Source organism: Ochotona curzoniae, unplaced genomic scaffold (genome assembly GCF_017591425.1).
Source record: "Ochotona curzoniae isolate NIBS_2020 unplaced genomic scaffold, NIBS_Ocur_1.0 scaffold_3208, whole genome shotgun sequence".
Taxonomy (NCBI): domain Eukaryota; kingdom Metazoa; phylum Chordata; class Mammalia; order Lagomorpha; family Ochotonidae; genus Ochotona; species Ochotona curzoniae.
In genome coordinates, this window is record NW_024467106.1 from 8,501,591 (window position 1) to 8,528,964 (window position 27,374).

The window sequence follows — 27,374 nt, forward strand, 5'->3', positions numbered from 1 at the left end:
TAATCAAGGATTCCCCCAAGAAACCTCACGTGGGGTGACCTCAGACTTTACTTTTGTGAACACCAGCTGGCACAGGGTCAGCTGCAGTCTGTCACCTGCACCAGTCAACACAAACTGGTGGATGCAGCTTGGTCAGTTCCACCTCAGCCCAGTATCTCACATGAACATATGGGTGCTATGGCCTGGTCTAGCCAGCCCACCAAAGACCCAGTCCTCATACACACCAGCGGTTACCACAGGTTTGTCAGGGCAACCCCCAATAAGGCCCATCAGGTCCACTCCCAGACCCAGTTTTTGCATGTGCCAGCCTCTGCTATAGTCTAGACTGGCCCAGCCCACAACCCATCTGGCTCTCATGCACTCCCACAAGTGCTGTGGCTTAGCTCAACACAACCCAGCCCTCACCTATGCCAACAGGTGCTGCCGCCTGTCCAGCCTTTCCTTCCCCCAGCCCTGGTTCCCCTGCTCTCCAGTGATAGGTACAGCGTAGCTGGGGAGTGCCACAGTCCCTCTAACAGGCGTGTTTCCAGCCCTGGGTCTTGTACCTACCAGGGGGTACTGCAGCCTATCCTGACATGACTTGTATCAAGTAACAAGACTTGCCAGCTAGTACTTGTGGCCTACAACGCATTCTGGCTGAATATCAGCGTTTTAATTTAGATGGGACTTCCACTAGATAGGGCTGTCTGCCTAAGGGTTTTTACCTCCCTCTCTGCCTCTACTGCCCTCATACACAAAAAACATGGAACACTGTTTGGGACTAGGTGCAGTTTTCAGAGGATTAATGATTCTAGAACCCTGGCCCATGGATGTATTGTCTTAAAGAGACCCCGAGATCTTGTGGAAAGCACAGGGTCTCAGGCAGCAGTGGGACCACAGAATGTCTGTCTGTACCCCCAGATGACTGAGGCACTGCTGGCCGCGAAGCCAGTGTGTGGTCCATGCTGGAAAGCAAAAGGAATGCTTCCGCCTTGGCTCTAGCTACTTGGCATTTTCCTGTTTAGAGTATGTGATAGGCACAGCTGAACCTAGAAAGCTGTTTTCATATTTCTCCATGGGAGAACTTTGGTTTTGGCATTGGCTGCTCTAGAAGAGGCCATTGCAAAGTTTAAGCTGCTCAAGGTCTCAGTGGCACTTGGGAATGCCAATGCAGTTCACCAATATAATTTCAATTAGACTTGTTTATATGAGTCTAGAGAGACAATGTGTCTGTTTAACTATTTAATGAAGAACATGGGAGAAAATGAGGGAACCCAGGCACTTGCTTTGTGTTAGGTCGCTGTAGGCAAGGACTCCCCACTTCCTTGACTGTTTCTGTAGGCTGAAAGTGTGGTCACTCCGGTGAACTAGTAAATCAGAACGTGCAGTCAAGGATTGGTACAGAGAGGATGAGAATTCTCTCTTTTGCTTTTCTGCTGCTTTCTTGGCTCCATAAGATGAAGTAGACAGCCGTGCTAGGAGTGTTATTTCGCAAGAAAAATGACAGCAAGGCTGGTGGCAAGAGACTTCAGAACGGTCATGTTCAGTTTCTGCCTCTGCCATGTCCTTAACCCACTCTTTGGAACTTTCTAGCCACATGGCCTTGGGCTAGTCACCTGACCTCTCCCAGGCTCTCTAACCTCCTTAGTAAAGCAGCACACACAGGATAGCAGCTACTGCAAGGTGGCTGAAAGGATTTTTGCACGCCCACCCACTTCTCACTGGTCACTTGATCTTTGAGTGGTTACTTCTGGCTCAGCCTTCACAGGCCTCAGACACAGAACTCCAGTGACCAGAGAAGATGCTGCGGCTCCTTGGCCCGCTGGACTCCTGCTCAGCTCCCAGCAGATGGAGGACCAGTCTCATCCATCCTCAGAGCTCTGTCTACCCCACCCTTGCCTCTGTCTCTGTGAAACCAGCCTGGTTCTTGCCCCAGGCAGAACTAATGACTCCTCCTTTATTCACTGACACACTTGAACCTCTATTATAGCACCTCTTTCATAATGCTTTTGTGTTGAAGATGATTGTTTGCATTTTGATCTTCCCCTCTCAGTTTGAAATTGCTGGAGGGCATGGCGTGTACACAGGGCGAATACTTAGTAATTGTGAGATTAGCCCGATCAGAGCAGGGAGGCAGTGTCACGTGGGCTAAAGCAGAGATGCGGGGACTTGATGTCCCTGGGTTCACATGTGAGCCGTGGCGCTAGCTCTGTGGCCTTATGTGATTCCTCAACTCTGGGGAACCTTGGTTTCCTCATCTGCTGCCTGCCCTGTAAGGCTCCAGTGATTAGATGAGATAAATACACTGTTCTTTGTGTTGTCATATACTAAATGCTAATTAAATGACCATGTTTGGAGCTGTTTTACAGCTTTAATCTCGCTGAGTTTGCCATCAGTTTCTGAGGTTGGATTTGCCCCATAGAGCTGCAGGGGCTTCGGCCGCCTCTTACAACACCTGCATCTCACACTGGAGTGCTGGCTGCTCCACTTCCAATCTAGCTTCTTTTTAATGCACCTGGGCAGGCGCCAGGAAATGCTGCAAGCACTTGGGCCCCTGCTACCCGTATAGAAGCCCATTTGGAGCCCCTGGTTCCTGGCTCCTGGCTTCAGCCTGGCTTAGCCCTGGCTGTTGCAAACATTTGGAAAGTAAACCAACAGATGGATGAGATCTGTACCCCTGCTTCCTCTTCTCCCTCTTTTGCTCTGCCTTTCAGATACCTAAATCTATGTATGTATGCATACTGTACAGAGGAGGGGTGTGTCCTTTTTGCAATAATACAAATAGGTTAGCTCATCACCCAAAGCTTTTTATTATCTAGAAACCTGAGAAATAGTACTCATGATTCTAAATATGATTCTTTTTAAAAAAGATTTATTTTTATTAGAAAGTCAAACATAGAGAGGAGAGACAGAGAGGAAGATTCCCCATCTGTTGATTCACTCCCCAAGTGACCACAACAGCTGGAGCTGAGCCAATCTGAAGCCAGGAGCCCAGAACCTCCCCTGGGTCTCCCATGTGGGTCTAGGGCCCCAAGGCTTTGCACCATCCTAGACTGCTTTCCCAGGCCATAAGCAGGGATCTGGACTAGAAGCAGGGCCCCTGGGACCAGAACCAGCGCCCATATGGGATCCTGGTGCATGTAAGGTGAGGACTTTAGCCACCAGGCTACCACACCGAACCCTAAATATGATTCTTTAATAAAGCAACAGTATAAATCCATTAGCTAAACAGAAATTATACTCTAAGAAATGAAAAGGGTCTTATAAAAGTTCATGGAAGATGAGTGTTATGGCAAAAAAAAATGGATGAATTTCTTTTTTTTTACATCAAAATAAACCCTAGCTTCTATTTTCATTCTCTACAAACTTTTGGAAATATACCTTCATATTTTTAAATACATCTCAGAAACCACTGAAGTGGCATATTCATTTATTCCTGAGTGCCAGCTTTGATCCACTGGCAAAGTGAACCTATGGGGAGGATCCTTAGGTCGAATCCCGGCTCAACCATCAGTCCCTAGCGTCTGTCCCAGACAGCGGATACAGGGATGGGTCGGCTCCCTGAAAACGGGTTGTTACCAATCTCCGGCTAACTTTGCCTTTGTCTTTTTCATCTTGAAGATGAAAAGCTTTTTGCACACTCGTGGTGCTGGGGGCTTCTTCACAGGGTCCTTTGCCATAGCATGGCGTCAGTCTCTGCTTTGGTAGCTAATGCTCTTCTCTGGCGGTTTGAGTTGCTTTGATGTTTTGAAGTGTCAAATCTTGGCAGGAAAGCTTGTTGCCCTGGTTATTAACTTACTCTGATTACTCTAGTTAGTAGCTAGGTAGCTTTAAAAAGAAGTGGGGGTGGGGTGGGGAAGAGAACTGATTAAGTAGGCGGCGATGGCCTGAGAAAGCTTCCCTTTACTCCAACACACTGTTGCACTGTGCTTGGGGGAAGTTTTCCTTGACTCCATGTTGGGGCTTCTGATTTCCATTCTAGATGGTTGGCTTTTTTTTTTCTTCCTTTCCTTTACTGGAAGAATAATGGAGAAGGAAGAGAAATGAGTCCCTGCCTAGGTACAAAAAGACACTACACTTTGGCTTCTAAGAAATGCCAAGACATGCTTTGCTCCTTCCTTCTCTCCACTCACGTGTCCAACATCTGCCTAGACTAACTGAAGGCCCTTTGATTTTTGAGGCTTTCCAAGATGTCTTTCTGCTCACACATCTTTGATAGCTTCTTAAAAGCCAGCTCTTCCCCTACCGAGGATGATAAACACAGTGTGAACATGGCTGAGCTGTTCGTAATGAAAGGCTTTCCCAGATCTGCAGAAAGGTAGGGTAGGTTAACTGCCCACGTCCCTGCAGAATTTGCTCAACACGTTCTGCTGCTATGATAGTGGACGTTCTAGTTGAGACTGAATCATAAACAAGCAAAAACCACAGCACTGTTTGAATCAGAATATGAATCATGAAACCAGTTACTTCCTGATGTTTGCAAAGATGGCTTGTAACTAAATAAAACAACCTAATTCTCCAACAGAGGAGGCTCACCTGTCCCCAAGACACACAACAGCTCTACAGATGCTCCTCATGGGATGATTCTTGCTTGATATGGATACTTGAAACCAGCGGCGGCTTTTGGAGTTGGTCATGTGATACTTCTCTCACGGTTTCTTTTGTTCAGACTCCAAGGCAAAGAAAGCCTAAATAGCTTGAACTCTGAAACAGGTGTCACTTGGGTTAAGTCTGAATTCTCACATGTGTGGAGAGCAATTGTGATCATCTGACCCACCCCCCTTCCAACTTTTAAAGCTTGGGATCTCAACCCATTTTTGAGAAATTTATAACTTCTTACAGTACAATTTGTTAAGTATCTGATTCCCTTGCCTACCACATCTCATGGTGTTACAATGAAGGCATTCTAACATTCCAAACATTTGTTCAGCACCTGCTCTGTGGCAGGCATCCCTACAGGTCAGAAGAGCAGGGTAAGGTCACTGTCCTGGAGCAGCCAGCTTCCTGGTCTCAAGGTTGTCCACCTTGAGGTCTTCAGAGGTCAGTGGGTAGGTGTGGAAGGCAGGCTACACCCTCTGCAGCCAGGTGATGGAGAAGAGGTAGCTGAAAGGTGGTTGTTGCAAGACTGCTCCGAAGTCCTCAGGGGCGCTGTACCTGCAGAGATCAGAAAGCTAGGGCAGCCTTTGGAGAAGACTCTGATGAGCTCATGCTGGTCAGTGTCAAAGAAGAGGGGGAGCTGGGGCAGGGGAGGAGTGGTTCCTCCACAAATGCAGGTCGTCAGCGCTGGGAGGGGGCACAGCCTTCCAGCCTCTCATTTGATAGATACAGGAAATTGAGATGTAGGAGAGGAAGTGGCTTGCTCAGATCAGAAAACGTTAGTTGAAGACTCTGTCTAAGCATGAGAAAGAGACCATAACAGATAGCAAGACTTTCAAATACTTTTTTTTTTTTTTTTTTAAGATTTATTTTTATTATTTTTCATTGGAAAGGCGGATATACAGAGAGGAGAGACAGAGAGGAAGATCTTCCATCCGATGATTCACTCCCCAAGTGAGCCGCAACGGGCCGATACTATGCCGATCCGAAGCCAGGAGCCTCTTCCGGGTCTCCCACGCGGGTGCAGGGTCCCAAAGCTTTGGGCCGTCCTCAACTGCTTTCCCAGGCCACAGGCAGGGAGCTGGAAGGGAAGCGGGGCTGCCGGGATTAGAACCGGCGCCCATATGGGATCCCGGGCGTGCAAGGCGAGGACTTAACCACTTGCGCCACCGCGCCGGGCCCAGGACTTTCAAATACTTTTAAGCTCGACTTTCAAAAATGTGTGCTTAAAACAGGTTATGACCCCTTTCCTTTTTGACTGTCAATCGTGACAGCTTTGTCAGAATTAAAGATACTATAACTACTTAGTAAATATAAGTAACCTTGGGCCCAGCATGATAGCGTAGTGGTTAAGATCCTCACCTTGAACGCCCGGGATTCCATATGGGCGCCAGTTGTAATCCCAATGGCCCCGTTTCCCATCCAGCTTCTTGCTTGTGACCTGGGAAAGCAGTCAAGGATGGCCCAAGGCTTTGGGACCCTATACCCATGTGAGAGACATGGAGGAAGCTCCTGGCTCCTGGCTCCTGGCTTCAGATTGGCGCAGCTCCAGCCATTGCGGCCGCTTGGGGAGTGAATTATCAGACAGAAGATATTTATCTCTGTGTCTCCTCCTCTTTGTATATCTGACTTTCCAATAAAAATAAATAAATCCTTTAAAAAATATATATATATATAAGTAACCTCCAAGAAATTATTAGAGCTACACTTGTTTTTTTTTTAAAGATTTATTTTTATTATTTTTTATTGGAAAGGCGGATATACAGAGAGACAGAGAGGAAGATCTTCCGTCCGATGATTCACTCCCCAAGTGAGTGCAACAGTCGATGCTATGCGGGTCCGAAGCCAGGAGCCTCTTCCAGGTCTCCCACGCGGGTGCAGGGTCCCAAAGCTTTGGGCCGACCTCGACTGCTTTCCCGGGCCACAGGCAGGGAGCTGGAAGGGAAGCGGGGCTGCCGGGATAGAACCGGCGCCCATATGGGATCCCGGGCGTGCAAGGTGAGGACCTTAACCACTGCGCCACCGCGCCGGGCCCTACACTTGTTTTTAAGATGATTATTTGCTGGGGTGGATATTAACCTGCTTCCCATATCCAAGTCCCAGCCCTGCTCTCCGTGCAGGCTTCCTGCTAAGGCCCACTCTGCGAAGCAGCAAAGCAACAAGTGATGGCATGACCACCCACATGGAAGACCAAACTGAGTTCCTGGATTCAGCCTGTCCCAACCCTGGCTGTTACAGGCATCATAGGGGCAGTGAATCAGCAGATGGGAAACCACTATGTGTCTTTCTGAGAAAGAAAAAGAGATTGATTTTTTTGTTGTTAAGATTATTTTCTGTGATTATGCCCAACAAATGCATAGTTTACATAATCCAGCAGTGCTGCCAGGATTGCCACCTCCTGCATTTCACAAACCTCAGCCCAGTGGATGGCACAGAGAAAGCATGTAGGTTGGGTTTTTTTTTTCCAGTTAATTTATGCATTGTGGAGACATAGTGGCCATTATAGTTTGAGAGCCCTGGGCATGAGTGCCAGTTCTGTCACCAGCTAACCGCGTGGACTTGGGCAAGTTAGTTCACCTCCAAGACCATCCTCATCTCGGTGAATGTGATGAGCAGCTGCATGCATCAAGGTACATGTTTCCCTCCAGGACTTTGCAAAGGCCTCTACCTTCAACATGGTGCCTAGCATAAAAACTGCTGGGATATAGGGTTTTTTGGTTTTTTTTTTTTTTTTTTAAGCAGAAGTTGGGGATTCTTGTTATTATTTCATGTTCAATTTCAGAGCTTTAGGAATCAGTCTGTGACAGTCTGGGCATTGTCTCTGCGCAGTGCCTGTAGAGGCAGAGAAGTGTCCTGATGATGTGCCAACCTTGTGCTTGATCCCTTGCCTTTCCTGTCCCACCCTTGCTGCTTTGTCCGCTTCTCTCCCTTTGCCTCAAAGAGCCACAGAGAAAGCTCCAAGATAGAACTGACCCTGTACACCTTGCATTGAGGACAGAATTTGCTCAGCTGTGGCCAAAAACCCACCAGTGGTTTACTTTTATAATCTTTGTCCTGGCTAGACTGGCTGGTGGCTGGATAATTTGTCTATTTTTGTCTGGAGTCTTGGACTATTCAGCTGCTTCAGGGCAAAATCTTTTGGGGGTGTCATTAAATGGGATTGATAATTGGCTTCTGATGAATATTCATTGTGACTAATGACTTTGGGCAAATTTTACACATACTATCTTTATTTTCTCCCACCGAGTGAGATTTTGATAGGATCATTTTACTCAACTTGCACTTCAATTAAATATTCACAATACCCTTTTGTTGACTACATTCCAATTTGTATACATTCATTACTTTTAGATTCTGTCTTCTGTAAGGAATGAGCACAGGCCTTTAGAATTCTGATTTTTTAGAGTGAATTTTTGAATGATTTTTAAAAAATAAATGACCAATGATTTGTTTTGGAATATAATAGAGTATTTCTGGTTAAGAGTAGACATACAGTAGGACCACTGTTGCAAATCAGCTTAGGAAAGATTCTTAAATAATAAAGCACACAGTTTTTGCCATTTGGGATTGTGGCAAAAAGCCAAACAATTCCCTGTTTTTGTTTGTTTTCTTAATCAAATGGGTGAATGAATTCATTTTTTTTCTCAATTGCAGATTTGTTCTTTGGAACACATCCTACAGCTTGGTTTTCTTAAATGAAGGACAAGTAATATTAAAATATTGGGAGTTAGTTTGATAGCTTGATGCTATTATCTGTATTCTGGTTTTTGTTGTTGGTTTTTTTTTTTTTTTTGGTTTGTTTTGAGTCCAAGTAAACACAAAAAAGAACTCTGAAGATCTTTATTGGTTAAAATAGCAAGTTGGATCCAAATCAAATTTAGAAGAAAGAGAGAGAGAGAGAGAGGAAGAAAGCAAGCAAGAAAGCAGATAATCAAGTTCAACCTTAACTAGGAGCATTCTGCTGAATGATTTTCTTAAAGAGAATTGTGAATGGATTTATGTGCTGACGTTCCTTTGCTACTGCACGGCACCTTACACATTGTGAGATGCTTTTACTTATTTAATTTGTGTGTTACGTGAGATATGTATCCTGTATATTAATGAGTGAATGGCTTGATTTCCCTAATATGGCACAGTCATGTGATTCCATCAGATACCGCCTTCTCTGAGACTCATGAAGATCTTGGTATGGTAATGTGGAATGCCAAGCCACTCTTTATTTTGCAAATATATTCTAAGTAGCATGTTTTATTACTTGTTCTGGATGCGCCACATTAACCAGCCCTCACATATGCCCGCCGAGAACATGGAGATGAGGGGAAATGGGGTCTCCATGTACTCTACATCCGGTTAATACCAAAGCCTCATACCCACGGGAACCAGGGAAGCTCAGAAGAGAGAGTGCTCATACAGGGTCCTGGGAGGATTCTGCCAGAGACACAAGTGCTGTCCACTTAGGAAATGGGTGGGAAGCAACGGGGTAGAAAAGGTATCCCAGAGAGTCCCCGAGTCAGCAAGCGATTCATTCCCAAGGTAAACATGGAGGCAACACTGCAGACCCTGTGGATGGAGATGCAGTTCACTGGGTGGCTGGGAGTCAGTGCAGACATCTTGTCGCAGCAGTGGCCCTGAGGACTTCCAAGAAGCAAGTGGCATGACTGGGCCTGCCCATAAGGAAGGGCAAGATGCAGGGGTAAGGGCGTGTGTGACCTCTAACCCGCCTTCTGGGTGGAGGTGGAATAGATTGATTCCACATAAGCAAGGAAATCCTGAAGGGGTCAGTCATGTGTCTGTATGCTGGCCTTCTCTCTTACGGGAACCTTCCGAAATAGATTTGGGGAGGGCAAGTTTTCACCCAGCAGGTGCTGCCCGAGGCACTGGGCAGCTCTTGAGCCTGCCTGGCCTGGCTGCTGTTCACAGCAGTACCTGATTTCAATACCAGCATCCGGAGGGAGAAAGGGGCCAGCAAAGGAGACCAAGTGCCCTGTCTTTAACACACAGCCTTCACAATGGTGAGACATCAAGCAGACTATCCAATTCAAAGCTGTTCATGTTACACTAACCTCTGGGATTTTTTTAACTGGGCCTTGGCACGTCACTCTTTTGCCACGTAAATGTCCTTCTGTCAGCAAAGGCCAGTTAACAGCTTCCTAAAGCAGCAGAGTCCTCCTGGGAACAGGCTTCCCAGAAACCCGAGGAACATTAAAGGGAAAAGACAGAAGGAAACATGTGTTGTTGACTTTTGTTGCCTCATAGCTATATCACCAAAGGTTGGATTTTTTTTTTAAAGTTTCTTTTCACTATATTGAATTTTGGAGCAATTGTATCTTTCTACATCTCCTACATTTTTAATTATACCAAATACTAATTGTATGATAGCTCTAGCTCTTAAGAGGGGGGGAGAAACGGAATATAAAATAGGGGCATGTCAAAAGAACAGGAAGAGGACGGGGAGGCTGTAAACAGTGCTCCAGCAATTGATTAACTATGTGAAAAAAATTCTCACCTCAGTTCCTAAATCTAAATTAATTCCAGATGGATTAAAGAGTTAAATGCTGGGGTAACGTTTGGAGGACTTTCTTAGGATAAAAGCAATGGAAATCATTGTAAAGGAAAAGATTTGTCTGTGTAATTATTTAAGCCTTCTCTTTACCCAACGATCCAAAGAAAATTAAGGGTAGATTATTTTTAAAAACATGACAAAGGATTGGTAACCTTGGCAGGTCATCAGTGCTTGCTTAGAAATCAATAATAGTAATTTAAAAACCCTAATACTCCCCATTTTAAAAACTAGCTAAGGACACAAATACTAAAGAAATATAGTCAAGAAATATGCAGCAATGAAATGTCGGCCTCAGCCATGATCAGATGAATAAAAGTGAATAAAAGTGAAAGCTACTGACTTGATGCTTCGGACTGGCGAGGAGGGGATGGGCGGGGAGTTGAGGTGTGTGAAACTAGAGCAACAAGATGGGGCATTCATCTATTTGTTACATTTTTACGATATTGACATGGTCATTTTCATTAAGTTTCTCTAGATATTTGTAAGCTTTGTGTCTAAGAACCATGCATACAAAGGATTGACCTGGTAGAGAAGTTCTTCAATATCGTGAGAAATCTATTGAGCATCATTAGCTCTTCTTAAAGAATGTTTAAGATGTGGACAGTGGCCCCAGATCATGTTAACTTTTTAAGAAGAGCAAAAGAACATGTACTCCTAGTTTATGCCAAAAGCAGAAAGAATTACTTACATGTGTAATGCCACCAAGTTACCTTCGGGCCGTGGTGACTGATTTTCTTTTGTCCGTTTTTTAACTTCCGGAGGCGTCTGCTGTAAGTGTGCGCCAGCCTCGCCGTCGGGGGAGGAGAGCACTCTTACTAAGGCAGAACCACAATGGTTGAGCTGACCCAGATTCCCCGTTATGGTGGTAAACTGTTGATGCACACATACTGAAGTTAAAAGGTGAAAGCCAGAGGCGGTGCTTCCTCGCTTCCGTTCCCAGCCCTGAATCCCTGCTCTGCTTCCTTTGCAGCTGACCGCCTGCATCCACGGCTCGGCCGCAATGCTGTACCCCATGTACTGGCAACACGTGTACATCCCGGTGCTGCCCCCTCACCTGCTCGACTACTGCTGGTAAGTACTCACCACCCCGTCCCCACTTCCCCCTGGCGGGGACTGGCCAGGAAAGCTAGGGTTGTGTGACCTGTGGGTGTGCTTGATGACTGTCATTTAAAATGCCAACTTGAAAGCAGCATGAATTTGGGATCACCCTTCTGAATGGCCCTCTTGTTTCCACACAGCTTTCACATGTATCAAGATATTCTGCAGACTTCGAGAAAGCCAGTAACACTTCTCCCATTTCTCAGTTTGAGACCAACATGCAAAGAGGCTGTAGGCTTTTTCTTGTTATTTTTCCTTCTTCTCTTAAAGACAAATTGGAAGCTGGGGATGGGAATACTGGAGATCCCCAAGGTCCTCAGGTTTCAGCCACACTCTGTAAGACCTGTTCTTGGCTGAGCTGTGGGAGCACAGGGCGGACTTCAAAACCCTTAGAAGTGTTCGTTTCTCAATGAGAGTTTCACTCTTCGGCAAAACATCTCTTAGTGGAAGGAAGACTTTGGAGTCAGCTTTACCATTTGACTTGGGCAAATCATGAGGCTTAAGAGTTTCTGTCCTCATTAGTCCTGTTCAATTGCTTGTGCACTGCATAAACAAAAGTGAGCAGAGGTAACAGGTGGCAGGGGACCAGGGGAAGAGCTCAGGTAAAATTGCCATGGAAGCCTCATCATCCCCACTGTCTGCAGTAAATCACCGAGAGAGACTGTGTGGCTTAGACTCCTCGTCCTTGGCTGTAAGTTCTCTCTCTAGGGTCATGCGAGTCAAGGTGTTGTCTCCAGACAGCTGCAGGTCAGCAGAGGTTGGGAAGGGAGCACTGTGAACCTGAAGGCAAGGTGTTTCCTGCCCGCCACTCATTGAAAACGTAAGGGATCCTGCAGAGAGGTCCCAGTCCTGTGGCTGAAGGATTGAGGATTCAGGCAGTTTACCATTGGGTCAGACTGATTACTGAGTCCCGTCAGGCAGCTTTTTTTTAGGGATCCCAAGCCTGCTTTGCAGTCATCTCATTCAGATGATTCAAGGTGTCCAGTGGTCCTGGGACCCATACACTATTCATTGAATGGGCAGGGCTGGTAGGCTTAACAAAGGCCAGGCTCATGCACTCTCAGTGGTCCCCAGCTAATACACAGCCCTGAGGGAATTGGCCCAGTTTACTCTTTTTTTTTCAATTTATTTGTTATTTATTTTTATTTATTTATTTATTTTTGAAAGTCAGATATGTGAGGAAGAAGAGACAGAGAGGCAGATTTTCTGTCCGCAACTATTGGTGCTGAGCTAATCCAAACCCAGGAGCCAGGAGCCTCTTCCGGGTCTCCCACATGTGTGAAGGGTCCCAAAGCTTTGGGCTGTCCTCAACTGCTTTCCCAGGCCACAAGCAGGGAGCTGATGGGAAGCGGGGCCGCTGGGACCAGAACTGGCGCCCATATGGGATCTCGGCACATGCAAAGCAAGGACTTTGGCCACTAGGCTGACGCACCAGGTCGGCCCAGTTCTGTTTTGATTCTGTGTTTCTATCAGAGAGATCCATCTTCTTACCTGGGACATTCTCTCACCTTTCAGAAGGCCGTGTGTTTCACGGCAAACGGAGAATGTAACCGGGGCTTGTTTTAAATTTCTTGGTCCATTAGATGGCTGGGCCAAGAAGATACTGTTCACTGTGTCTCTCTGTGCTTTGGTTTAGTCTGGAGGTTTGATGTGGTTTTTTTGGTCTAATGAATGATGAAATCTGGATGCTGCTCATCTCAATGTGTGTCTCATCGCTTTTGAAGGAGGGAGGAGGCACCGAGATGCAGTAGACAGCAAAGGATAATTCACCATACTGCCTCATGGGGTTTCTTCTTTTCCTTGGAGGACTGTTTGTACTCCCAGAGGCCCTGCCCAAGGCCCTCTGCCTGCCAGTGCTCCAGGGTCTCCTCTTCCATTGAACTCCATGGAGTGCAGAATTCTCCACTAAAGCTCTTCTGCTTCTAGGCTCCAAGTTCGCAGGCTCCCGTAGGAGCCTCAGTGCCTGTCGATTCTATTCTCCTTTCCTCTTGCCCCGAAGTTTATTCAAAGCCCTTGACCTGTCCTGCGCTCATTCTGTCCCCAGGGTTTCTCTGTGAACCTTCTCCACGTCTGCTTCCCCTGGTGTCAGGAACCTCGCCCTCCTACCACCTCGCTTGTCCCTTGGTTTGTGCTTCAGCACCTCTTTCCTCAGTCCACACCTCTTCATGCTGTTCTTGCTGAGCTTCTGAAAGCAGCTACTGTGGGCTGAGTGGAGGCTGACTCTGACACTCAAAGGAGGGAGCAGACCAGAGGAGCCTCGGGGAGAAGGCGCAAAACTCATACCCAAGCGAGGGGAGAGAGACAAGGAAGAGAGAAGCAGGGGCTGGCCCAGTTCAGCACCTTAAGCTGCTCGTTTAGGTCCTGATGCTCCACTTTAACTCCAGATCCCTGCCCATGTGCCTGGGAAACCCAACAGAAAATAGTCTTGGTGTTTGGGCCCTTGCCACTCGCTGGGGAGATCCAGATGCAGTTTCGGGCTTGGCTTCAGTCTGGCCCCAGTCCTGGCTATTGTAGTCACTTGAGGAGTTAACCAACAGATGGATGATCTCTCTCTCCTTCTGTCTTTCCCTTCCTATCTATGGCTCTGCCTTTCAAATAAATAAGATAAATAAATAAATAAATAAATTTTTTTCAAAAGGGGGAGTGGCTATAAAGGGACCCCAGACAGAATCACAGAGTGTCCCCTTGGCACGGAGAACCTGCAACCTGCCCTCTCCCCTGGTAGATTGCAACAGCTTCCCAGGCAGACACATGTCCAGCACAGACCAGTGCTTCTCACTCCTGTGGAGGGGGAGAGAGCCCCCATGCTCAGCTCAGCCCAGCATGGCGCTGCCTGGAAGGCCGGCCGCCAGTCACCCTGGAGGAGGCTATCCCATTGGCCCACATGCAGGCAGGCAAGCAGGCAGATCGGCCGGTCCAGGAGCACAGCAGTTCATGGAAGGTGAGGTGGGCAGAGTCAGCCCAGTCCCTGTGCCAAACTGCACAAAGTTAGCTTTCGTTTACTTGTATGTTTTGATTGACCCCTTTGTTAGCTAGTTGAAAACCAGCCTCCCATGTTCCCAGAACTGCAGAGAGGAACACGCTCCATCAGTAACATCAGGGATAACTGTACAGGAGCTGCGACTGTCAGTCATCTCTGAGGCCTCTTTTACATCTGTGGTCTCATTTAATTCTCCAAGCAGCCCTGCGAGGCATGCATTATTAACTCCATTTCTCAGATCAGTAAACCAAGGCCACAAGAGAGTTTGTACCTTGTCCCAGTGTAGACATTATGTACTGTAAGATTCCATCTTGATAAAGACAAGCAAGAATTGTGTGTACTAACATATATATACACAGAAGGGAGATATACAAACGAACATTGGAAAGTTCATGAAAATAAAACAGAATTAAGGATATGAATTTAACATTGAAGAAACATTGAAGTTTTTTTTTTCAGATTAGAGCTTTTCATTGATTAAAAAAAAAAAACCTTCATTGTTGAGATATGGGAGAATATGGAAAACAAAATACAAGGAGTGTGGAGACTTTTCCCCCAGCTTGTCACAAGTTGCCATAGAACATTCTGGCATCATCTCTTTCCAGCCACCTCCTTTTCCTTCTTTGTTTACAGAGAGGATCTGTTAGATGTTTTACTCTTTTCTGTGAAAAGTGCTCCCAGGACCTGTTTTCAGCAGCCTCCCCAACCCCACCATTCTCAAGAGCTGTGTGGCCAGCCTGCCTGAGGGCAGGGATACTTGGCCAGCAAGGCTGCATGAAGGCCATGGTCACCCCACATTTCTGCTCTAGAAGATTCCAAGTGAAGATGGCCTTTGGAGGTTGTGTTTCAGAAGTTTCTGGATCCACATAGCAGGAGAACCCACTCTCTTGGTCCCTCGTGTACATGGAAGAGCTTTCTGATGTTTGACTGAAAAAGATGACAGGCTGGTGGGGAATGGTGTCTGTTAACTAAACTGCAAGATGTAAGAATGATGAAATGGGAGACCCCAAGAGGAGGGGGGAACAGCTCCAATCAAAGCTTAATTTGATCACCTTCAACCTGCTGTCACTACTTTGGTCAGAAACTACAAATGTCATGAAATTTGAGTCGTTGCTAATAACTTGATTCTGTTGTGCTTGGTGACTTTTCACCAGTGTGGAGCTGAATCCTTGGTGGCAAGAGCCAGCGGGGATAACTAGCAATTTTAAGTAAAGTGCTAGGAGCCTGAAACATGTAAATTTGAAGGAGGTTTGTTCCTCTGCAGATGATTTAAATGTTAAGTACGTCCCCATGCAGGGGATACACGAAATGGAATCTGAAAACTATTATCTCCTGTAGAAGTGAACTCTCAATTTACTCACCGCACAGGAAGGGCAGATTCTAGTCATTTTCACTGCCAGCAGGTGCCCTTTCTATGCATAATAGACTTCGCAAGTGTAATTAACACATGAGGACCACTGCTGCCAGTTTTTCTGCAGGTACGTGCTGCCAGGAGTTTTCAGGACAACAGTGTGGGCTGTGCGTGATTTTTACATCAGGCTGTAAGAAGAGGTGTACATTGACTTCCGGACAAAGACGTGTTAAACGGGTTCAGGTGTAGACCCATGCTGTTGGTATCGCAGGTCATGGTCCTTAGGTCCAAAGACCCTAAAAGCTGTATGGCAGCTTGGATAGACTGGAAGCCAACAGAGCAAAGCTCTAGTTTGCATGCAGTTTACAAAAAAATGGAAAGATACCGAAAACCCTACAATTATGTGGAAGACTCTAATTGCACATTCACAAATATAACAACTAATTATGTGAGTTAACTTTAATTAGAGCTATAATCACAGATTTTAATTATCTGAATAAATCAGTTTAGGACAAATGCTCTCTAAATATTTCTCAGATTAATTTTTTTTAATGTCTCTTCCAATTTTTGGAGATGGCAGTAGAGTTAGAAAGTACCTGGGTTTTAGATTCAATCAATCCTGGATTCAGATTTCAGTATCATCTGTTGGTAGCTGCATAACCGTTCAAAGCTGCTTTACCTGTCAGATTAGCCATGTTCTTCCCGTAAAATGGGTGTTACCACCTGCTCTGGCCAGTTAGTGGCGACTGTCCTTTTTACCATTGTCGGGAAAATGGGACATTTTGGTCTCCAGAAGGTTTAACTCCCATCAAATGTTATTCTAGCTTCTGCTGCCTTGGGAGCTGAGGGGAAAACTTTTAATTCATCTTCTCTTTTTACCCCTCAGATTGTTTTTATTTTGATTTTTTTTTTATTTAACTTGAGTTATTGTATGGTTGTTTTCATTTGCAGCTGTGGCATAAGAATGAAAAGAAAAGAAACAAAAGCAGATGGCAGAGAAAACGAAAGGAGTAAGACATTTCCAGCCCTTATGAATATTTAAAAACATGTGCTGCTGGTTCCTTTCTACTTTAGATCTGTGCCATTCCTTTGACTTTGAAAGTGAATGCTAGAATGTTCTCTACCTTAGTTGATGGCAGCCCTGACCTTGGCCAGTGCTGAGAAAGCCTACCTGTTTCTGGAATGAGAGGATTAACTGGCCCATGAGAATGAGTGTTTGCTTTCATAGTAACAGTCACCACCTATTGAGTACATTGTGCATGGCAAACTCTTTACACAGATCATTACCAGTTTTCAAAACCAAATGGTAACATAAACATTATTGGCTCCATTGTATATATTGGGAAATTAAGCTCAAAGGAGTTTTGAATAACTTATTCACTGTCCCATAACTAACAAGTATTGGAGTCTGCAGTTTAAATTCAAGGCCTTCCGATGTTCAAGGTTTCCTTCCTAATACCTTACAAAGTGTCAGAGAAGAAATCAGACCCATGTCTAAGATCTGATGAAGAAACTCTTCCCGTAGGCTCCTTGATGACTTGCTAATTGTAGACGTATGTTGTCATTCATTAATTATACATTCATTCAACAAATATTTATAGGGCACTTATTATGTTCCAGGCACTATGCTAATTAAATTTTGCTAATAAAATGTCCCAGTAGAAGCCATATGGTATTTCCCATGCAAATTCCTTCCCCCCTCCCCACCCCCACTTTCTCTTTTCAAAAGTTTGTCTTAAAAAAAGGACCATAAACCGAATTCCCAACTAGTGTTAAATTTGGGTTATTCCAGGCGCTTGTTAGTACACCTTTGTGATCAAATATTTTCAAAACAAATAGAGACCAATTCATGTCTTCTGCCAAAGGACAGTCAGGTCAAGAGCCGAATTCCTTACTAACTGCCTGGTGCTTTCGGAGAGCACGGTTGAACCAAAAAGTAGCAGGATAAGCACAATGAAGGCATGGCTTTAGCATTTGGCTTTGTAAAATCAAATTGTATTTCTAGACAACTCTGGAAGATGCTCTCCCTCTCTGAGTGGGGATGCTCAGATTCTGTATGAGATACTGGTTCTACACTCTATGTGTACTCCAGGTATGGTTCTGATTCAACCCCCACATGCGTATTCTACCTGGGACTTTCAGCCCCCCCCCCCAAAATAAACGTGAACTATGTCCAGATACGAGGCGCACAGTCCATATGGATGCTGGGGCGATAGTCTGGACAGAGCTGTTAGGCAACCCAGTCAATTGGAGATGTGTCCTTTCTAATTCCTCTCTCCATCAATTCTATGAAATTTTGCTTAGGGAATAAAGCACTGCTGCATTAAGGATTGTTGATATGCTTGATGGCAAAGACAGATGTCAATTCAAAGTGTGTGATGTGGTAGAAACAGCAGAACCCTGGCCTGGACCCTGGCTTCCCCATTTACGAGCTGTATAGTTCTTGAGCTTCTCTGAGCTGGCTTTGTGTTGTGTCAAAGGTGAATAGTAGTCACTATCGACACAGTAGTAAGTGGGTCCTCCCTTCATGTGATTCATGACTATGGAGATGCGTCTGCACTCACATATGTTCAGTGCATATGTGTATGGAAGAGTATGCATAGAAATGACCAACACAATTCACAACACCCAGGTATGATGAAAGGGAATTAGACCAATAGGCATCGCTTCTTTTCTCTTTTAAATAACCGATTTTCATACCCAGTTATGTAGGATTTGTCAAAGATTGGACTCCAGCAAATATGTGAGTTGTGTCATTTCCATTTTCTGTCAAGTCCTTGGCTCTGAATGTGGAAAGATAAGAGCTCTTCGATGGTTCTGGATCTGAAAAGGCACAACTTTACGAAGGAAGTTGGGTGTTTAGACAAGAATGGGAGAATAGGATTTTGCTTCTGATTTTGATTTATTTGGAGCTAAGAAGCATCAAGAGACCAAGAGTGGCCCAGTGCTCAGGGGTGGGCCCACTGTGAGCTGCTCAGGGAGGAACAGGGAGGGATGACGATCGGAATTTCAGATTCAGGCAGAAGGAGGGAACTTAGGTCATTGTGTATCCTGATGCTTAGAAATTATCCCCTCCCCCTTAAAAAAGTATGTTGTTTGTGCCAATGATATTCTAGAGTTTGAGTGGACTTGACTCTGAGATTTGAACAGAGACTAGATGTAAGGGCAGAGTTCAGGCTTAGAAGTCAGGGTCTTGAATTCGAATCCTGACTCTGGTCCTACTGAGTAATTCGACTTTGGAGAGTCACAGAAACTCCCTGGGCACTGAGTTTCCTCAGCAGCAAAGGCATTGCCAGGAACGCAGCTGGAAGTATCATCCTGCTTGTACATAAAGAGCCTACGGAGACCGTTTGGCTGATGGCAGCCTCGGGGCTGTGCATTGGGACGCTCTGTCTTTTCTTTTTTCAGAAGTATCCAGAACTGGAAGTGCCAAGAGCCTGAGGAGGAAGACTTTGACAGTTTCTAAAGTAAACAGTTTGCTGGGAAGGGATTGGGAGAAAGGAGAGCCTGAGCTCTTTGCTTTACCAAGGCTACAGATTCTGTGAGCGCCTCCAGCTCCACCACAGACTCTGAAGGAAAGCCATCCTTTCAACTCTTCTATTACATTTGTCTTCATCGAAATACACTTCACACACCAAAAATGTACCTTTAAAAAAAAACGATGTAATTCATTGATTGTTGGTACATTGACGGCTATCTAATTCACTAATACATCCAATTGACTAATCTTACCCCTGTGGAATTCCAGATCTAGTCTATTGTAATACATTCCTTACTGTTAGCAAGGTAGTATATCCTTATTATACAATATTTTTAGCCCTTTTTAAGATTTATTTATTTTCGTTGGAAAGGCAGATATGTATAGAAAAGGAGAGACAAAGAATAGATGTTCCATCCATTGGTTCACTTCTTAAGTGTCTGCAACAGCCGGAGTTGAGTTGATCCAAAGCCAGGATCCCAAGGAAGCAAGAGAGGGAACTGGGCCCCGGAAGGCAGCAGATATGTGTTCACCAGGGCTCCACCACCGTGACCCTACAATGCCTCCTTCTGGGTCCTGCTTCCTAACATGACTCCATTGAGGACGTAAAGCTCAACATGGGCTTTGGTGGGGACAGACCACCATTTGAATGTAGCACAGGCTGAAGGAGACACAGTGTGCCTTGCACATGAGAGTGATCCACCCCAGCTCACTTACCCTTCCACACTTTGGGGGGACCCTCCCGCCTACAGCTTACTCAACCCCCATGGCCCTCCAGCCTTGGTTGTTGTGTCTGTATCACAGCACTGCACCATGTCCATCCTCTTTCCCAATCTCCCTTCTGTTGCTAGAGGTTGAAAGAGGTGACAGCTCAGCTGAAAGAGGGCATAGCTGGCCCTGACTTGTGCCCAGTCGTTGGCCTGGTTTTCAGTCTCTCTTGACACATTCTTCATGCAGGTCTTTACTCCTCCCCAACCTGGCATCTTGTTTGAATCCAATGTTTAGGAAACTTGGGAACTTCTGAGGCACCGTGTGGCAGCAATGTGCCTGGAAGCCATCAGTCCCCATAAGGAAGAAGCCACAGAGCAAGCGACATCCGGGCCCCAGGGTGTTTCAGCAGTCGAACAAGCTGCCTTGGGACAGTCTGTGTTCGTTGCCTATCTTGCTTGTCGGTACAGGGCAATCACATGAAGCACCAGCACAGTGCTAGGTTCTCGGGCCTCGTCTTCCCCCAGAAGCATTTGAAACGTTGAGAGGACAAACGGGTTATTGGGTGCCTTGCATCTTGTATGTGGGATACTATGAATGAAAAGGAAACCTTTTCCTCTTCTGATTTTATACTCTTCATTTATTATTCCATAGACTTCTTTCTCTTATTCACTTTTTCCGTACCTCATGTATTCTGTCTAGGTCTCAGGCCACTGATGGTTCACAGCCCGAGGCTGCCCTGTACCTCTGGCTGTGGTGGTCCTCTTCGAGGCCTCTGTGCCCACAACAACCCTGGCTCCTGACCTTTCCTCTGTGAAAGGCTTCTTGGGCTGCAGTGGTCTCGGCCACAGAGCCCTTCCTGACATTTCCTGAGACTGAGGCACCAAAGGGCAGACTCCTGCAAGCCTGGATATGTACCTACCCTGGTTTGCAGCCAAGCATTATCTTTGCAGCGTGAGCGTGCATTTCGCTTGAGTCCCACAGCTTGGCACTGCGGAAGGCATTGCCCCCATGGCCCCTGCTCCAGCAGGCCACATAGCCACAGTCCGAGAGAGGGTGTTGTCCTCCCTCTTGTCCTCTTGCACTATTCAGCACCAGTGGTGTACATGTGTCTTGCATTAACAGACATGTGAGGCTCTGGACCACTGCCTACGCCAAGCTCACCGCACTGCCTGGGGCCCTGTGCCCTGCCTGCCAGATCCCCAAAGGGAGATGCAGCAGCCCGGGTCCCGTCTCCTCTCCTGCTCCAGAACCGTTTAAGGCCCACTCTTGCACACTCATCCTCTGATGTGACTCCTAAGTCAGGGAAGGCTGAGGGCAGAGACGAGGAGAGAGCTTTAGTGTCCCTCTCCTGGTCTAATGGTGTTCACGTGAGCTCTGCTTTTTAAGGCGTATCTGCCACCTCTCACCAGCTGTGACCTCTGGGAGGTCACGACCTCCCTGAACCCTGGGTTACTCTCGGGGTTGCCTTTCAGGGTTACTGCGGAGATGAAATGAGGGACCTTCAGCCTCCTGGGACGAACCCTGCACCCCCTTTCAGGGGTCTCCTGTCCAGCCCTTCACCTCTCAGATCCACCTCTCCCTGTGTGCTTCCAGAGGGGCAAGCCCCATGTTTGTTTTCCCTGCTCTCTCCTTGCTGACTGACCCCAGTAACTGCACCCCACAATGGTGATTTTCTCTCCCCCCTCTCTTCTCTCTTCTGGAACCTCCTTGAAACTCGGGCTCCTGGCAAGGGGTCTGTTCTTCTGTGGACACCACACATGCGCTTACCACCTCATCTGGGGTCAGCAGCCGGGAGTGCTCATAGCCAAACTCGCAGCCGTCTCAGCATAAAGTTGAAATGCTAACCTTGCCACAGTTTCCGTTTTTTCCCCACCCTTTTACCCCTATTTCTTCTCTTGCTTCTGTTACCGTGTAGAATGTAGTCAAAAATTGCCTTAAATTTTGTGGAGAACAACAAAAAAAGTATCAGTCCCAGCTGGTAACATAAATAAGGCTATCATCTTTTTATTCTGTGAGTCCACTTGCTCTTTTACTTTTGAGCTCTAATTACCAAACAGCTCTTTGAGTTGGGTGTGGAATGATGCTTACTGTTAAGCAGGGGCAGTGTAAGAGACGCTGAGTGGGAATACTTGGACTGAAATACCCATCAGGGTGGCCACGGGCAAGTTCCTGGTAGTGCCTCTTTTTATTCTAGAGAGTATGTTGGACAGTATAAGAGAGGGTAACTGGAGACTCCTTTGACAGACAGACTGCGCTCAGTCAGTAGCGGTTCAGCTGTCTGTTCTCGTCCTGCCTGAGCCTGTGGGACACCAGAGCAGGTCAACCACATTCCCAATTCTGTTGCATCCAAACCAACACCTGCTTTAGGCCGAGTAGCTAGCCAGGCAGAAGCACCTCAGAAGGGAGATGTTGATGACAAGCACCCAACAACAGGCTTTAAGGAAGAATGGGTCTGAGACCTGTAGAGGCAGCATGAAACTAGAAAATTCTCACAGGGAAGGCGGAGCAGGGGAGGGGCACTCCGGATGTGCAGGGTGCTGACCCAGCCTTCAGTGAGCTTCTGTGAACCGCCCTCTCCTGGGAAAAACCAGCTAGTTTTAATTCAGGAGAGGAGGCTTAGGTTCCAATATCAATTCTGCCACTTACCAACAGTGTGACTTTAGATGAGACCCCCCCGCCCCCTCCCCCCCAGCTCTGCGGCCTCATCCAGGAAAGGGTGATGCTGGTTGTGTAGTCCTGAGGATCCAGCGAGAACATGCCTTGGAACACCCTCCCCGTGCCGGCTCAGGGCAGAGGCACGGTCCACGGAGGCTGCCCTGGGCAGCGCAGTCCTTCGGGTAGCCTGTGGAATGTCTTGCTGGTTGTGCTTAGAGAGACCCAAAACATGGCTGTTTGTGTTCTCCAGCAAGATGTGTTGCATGATCTTTGTTTTTGTCAATTTCTCCTGTTCCTTTGTTCAGCCCTTCTTATTTCGAAGCAGAATTTAAAACCATTATAACAAGAGCTGTGTTGACACTTTTGTTGCCTTTTAGAGAAAGAGGGAAAGGGTACAAATGAATAAAACCTCTTCCAGCATGTCTTGGGGGAAGGCCCTCGGCAGGCCGGGGTGTTTGGTTCAGAAGGCGGAGTGCCTGAGCCTGGAAGGGGAAAGTCGCGACTGCACCCCGTGCAGACAGCCTGGCATCTCTGCTTTTGTATGGGGGCAAAGACGAACAGCAGCTGGCCCAAGCTGTGCCCCTTACTGATATCAAGGAGATATCTGAGGTGGGCAGGAGGCCTGGGGGCAGGGAGCTGGTGTTCCGTGCCCGCCTCCCCTCCCACCCCTGCCCTGGGACACTGCTTTCTGTCTGTGAGCAGCCAATGTCCCTTTCTCTCACCTGACTCATTTCCAATTAGTAGCAGCTCACCTCAGGGGAACGTAATTAAGAGGGCTCTGGTTATCTAGAGGAAAGGAATTAAGCAAATTGTGCAAGTGCAGAAATAATGAAGAGAAACTCCAGGCCCATCAATGAGTCCCTAGTATCTGTATTCACGCCTGCTCCCGCCACAGGCCTGGAGCCCATGAGGGTTACGAGGGGCGGGGGGGGGGGGGTTGGAGGAGAGCCTTTTGGTGTGCCTCCTCTCCCCTGGACTCAGTACTAGGTGTGGATTGAACTTAAACATTTAGTTCCACGAGCGCGGCTTCCCACCTTACTAGTTGTGCAACCTTGGGCAAATGACTTCATCTCTCTGAGCCTGTTTGCTAACCTGAATGCTTGCTGGATACTACCACCTTGCAGAGTTACCTTGAGTATTATGTCTGCAGTGTATAGGAAGTAACTTAGGGATTGGCGTGGGGTGCAGTTACAGTCTTTCGGTATATGTTACTTGCTTTTCCCCCCGAGGAGGAGTCAAGCTACAGGTATCTTTCAGGGAGAGATGGGGATGTTGTCACTGCCTGGTTACCAGCAGCAGAAGCCCTTTCCTTTGCAAGGGTAAGGGAAGGGAGAGCAGGTTGCATTCTCCCCAGATGTAACGGACAGAACTCTGGGCTGTCATTCTGGGGGACAAAGACCTGCTACTGATAGGCCTTGTTCTGCCATCCAGACAGGTGCACTGGCATCTCCCACCTGCCACCATGCCACAGCCACTGTTGGGATGGCCTGCCGGCACTAGCATTTGGTCAGGGCCATGCGTATTCTCACAACTTTCACTAAAGAATGCACATTGTGGGTTCTGCATGTGTTATGTTTCACATGTCTTCAAATTGCACTGTGCTGCAGCCTTCAAGTGAAAAGTCGCCATGGATGTTTAATGGCAGCACAGAGAGCAGACAGGGTGCCCGATGACTCAGGACAGTAAGCATTTGCATCTGTAGCTTCTGGGAGAGTGTGGAGGCAATTCTTTCACATACTTACACCGGAAGATAGCTTCAAGTAGATGGTTCATTTAGTTTGGTTCTTGGGTTGCCCCTGGAAAAACATGGACTTGGATAGTTGTGAATCAGAAGATGATTCAGCTGAGTTAGACCTCAATGCAAAGGAGATTTTCAGGAAGAGCTTTTCTGGCTTACCTCGCTTTAACATATGCCCAAGGAAAGATCTTTGAAATTTTTCATTCTAACTTTCCTGAAAGCAGTGGACCCTTGTCCGCTTGGTAGTCTGGGGACATCTGGGGAATCTGAAACCCAAGTGTGGAATACAACATGTGTCAAGTGCCAGCAGCGCCACACAGAGCATTGGTCACCCTCACTGGGGGTTTCCTGGGTGTCCTTCTGAGCAGACACTGTCACATGAAGCTGTGCCGCGTGCCACTCCTGTGCTCGTTGCCTCCCAAGTTGTGTCCAATTTTTGCAACAATCCTGAAAGATTTCTATCTCCCCATTACAAAACACTTTGCCAGAAATTTTTGAAAGATATAAAAGTCCTACCTTTTGACTTAGTCATTGTCTAAGAATTCAGGCACGTGAAGCTGTTCATTTTCATCACAATGGTAACTTTCAATAGTGAATGTCTAACTCTAGGTATAGAATTCAGTAAATTACAGCACAGCCCTTCTTGGTGGGAGACACGGCTTCTTTAAAATAATAATCACAAAGATTGTAGAACAACATGGGGAACGCTAACATAGCCTGTGGGAAAATAATAAAGTGTATGCACTCTGCAATTTCAAAGGTAGAAAGCAGCTTGCTAATGTGACCCAATATTAGAAAGGAATAATGCAAAGAATAGAAGTAGCTGTGTTAAGATGATGTAATCATGGGTAGGTGGCTTTTTTATTTGTTTTTTTTTTTTTTGCCTTCCCCTCCCCCTCCAAATTTCTTTTCTTATAAGAAAAAGGCAAAGAAAAGAGGCTTCCAAGTCAGTTGCTGCAGTAATTACCCAGGCATATTGAGAATAGGCATTGTTTTCCACACACCTAGAATTTCGCAGGTGCCTTCTGGCCACAGTGAAACCTTCCCAAGGCTCTGGGTTTCTTTTTCTTCCCTCCCTCCCAGCACTTGAAATTTGTAATTATATAGTTGCAGAACAAAAAAAAAAAAATGCAGTAGATTCAGGGAATTACTGGAGGCTTTGTAAGCAAATGATGACAGTGTAAAAGGTATTTGTCCAAATTTGCATTCATACAAAACACAGAGCTGCTGTGATTCCAGAATAAATGTGTTTTAAATATTTTCTAAATACAGAGCCATTACAGTCCTAACAATGCTAGGCTAAGAAACTGCATTTCCATGATAAGCTGTAATTACTTTTTAGAAAATTATTGGGCAGATATATATATATAAAACATGCCTATCTAAAGATCCCCCAAAAGAGTGGGTCTTGCTCGGTCCTTTCCTCTCTCCACATTCCTTGGCTAAGAGTCTTCTTTCCTCTCTTTGAGGGGATTGATGATTTTTATTGCAGGACAAATGGGCATGGCGTTTATGTGTTTAAAAATCTAGAAAATATTTCTTTTTCAAATTAAGAACCCACAGTCACATTATGCAGAAGACTTTCACTACGGTTATTTCTTTCCACCTTTCTTTCTCATTGTTTGAGGTTTTTTGGTTCGATTTGAATTCTGAAATTCTAAAATTCTAGTGAAAACTCGAGTTTGCTGATCAATTGCATGATGAACCTAAGAGCTGGAAAAGTTAAGAATGAGTCAAATACTGAGGACTCCATGCCCTCTCCCTTCTGTGTGTTGGGCTGTGCTTCTGAACACGTTAATAAGTGGCTTTTTTCCCCCCTTCTGGAACTCTGCACTCTTCCTGCCTCCTTTCATTCCATTAGGCGAGGTTCCACCAGATGAGACATTTGCAGTCGTAAGACTTCCTGCCAGGGTTCAGACTTTGTATTTTTGACATTGAAGCTGTCGTGTTTCTGAAGCAACTTAATTAGAAACACATTCATTCCAGTGGACACTGGGAAAACCAGGGACAGCACACTGGGAAGTTGGAGCATTTGTGGAGCTGGCAGCTAAGCTACTGGTTTATAGTTTAAGGGAAGAAAGAAAAAAAAAATATATCCGAGGCATTCCCTTGCCCCTGGAGGCAAAGAGAAGCTGAATGTGAAGAACAGATATCTTTAAAACAAAGTAAAACAAAATAAAACAAAAGCAGAGAAAACAGCGACAAAAGGGGAGAAAGGGCTGCTCTGCTCCTTAGCACTGTAGTCGTGTGCCTGGTTCTTTCTTTAGCTGTTATCAAATGCAGACGGTCTCTGGGAAGAATAATTCCCAAACCCGGCTGCTTGTCTTCAAATCTGTTCTACAGGCTCCCAAGATATGTTACCACTGGGATCTGTTGCAAGAAGGACAGTTTATATTCTAGGGGAACGTTTTTTGCTTGAAGTAGTCTATTTGTTGAATGGTAAATGAGGGAATTGGGTCTTGTTGTTCATTGCTAGAGTACGCTTGAGTAATTTTAAAATGTGTGTCTGCTGTTTTACCAGTTCCATTGCTTAACTCCTTAACACTACACCAAAGAATGGGGGCTGAGGACAAATTTCTCCTGCCTCCTTGCCCACGTTTCCCCAACCCCACACCCAAAGAGCCATCCTTGTCCTTCCAAGTGTACTTCCCCCAGCCATCCCAGAATAAAAGTACCTGGCCCACCCCAATCTGAGCCTAGTGTCTGCTCTGGGTTTGTAAACCACTGTACCTGGATGCATGTGTCACGTTCTCTAGAGACACTGATCACTCCTTTCTGCTCTGCTCTTGGCTTGCCTTCCTGACCCACCAAGGAAAACCCTGGGAAGTGACCCTTGGCAATTTCACCTTCTGTGTCCCCAAGTGGGTATAGCACAGCCCCCAAAACAGGCATGGTAGGAGTCAAGTCACAGGCTAACCACTGACTTAGGTTGGGGATGCCCAACCCAGATCAACCATATGAACTCTCTGCTAGCTCTGTGACCCCTTCTATAAAATGGGGCTGCCACCTGCTGTGTTAGGTAGGGAAGGAAAAATGAAAGTTCCTCAGGGTAATGCCGAGCACGTGTGTCACTGATGGGTAGCACCCACAGACTGCTGAAACCAAGGGGAGTTGGTGCATCCAGAATTCCCTGGGTTGTAAAGCCGCTGGAGTTGTGTCTCAGATGCTCAGTGGCAAACTTAGGGAGCCCATTGCCTTGTGGAGGAGGCCACTGCTGGAGACTTT

The 27,374-nt window shown here is 46.3% G+C and overlaps 1 protein-coding gene across 3 annotated transcripts in view; it reads left to right on the forward strand.

The window, feature by feature from the left end:
- The window catches only part of DENND1A (DENN domain containing 1A), a 486,903-nt gene that overhangs the window by 277,349 nt on the left and 182,180 nt on the right, over positions 1-27,374 (forward strand). For all 3 annotated transcript variants that reach the window (XM_040963819.1, XM_040963821.1, XM_040963820.1), the window contains one exon: positions 11,109-11,209. In XM_040963819.1, the coding sequence (XP_040819753.1) occupies positions 11,109-11,209 (101 nt within the window). The remainder of the gene's footprint in view (positions 1-11,108; positions 11,210-27,374) is intronic.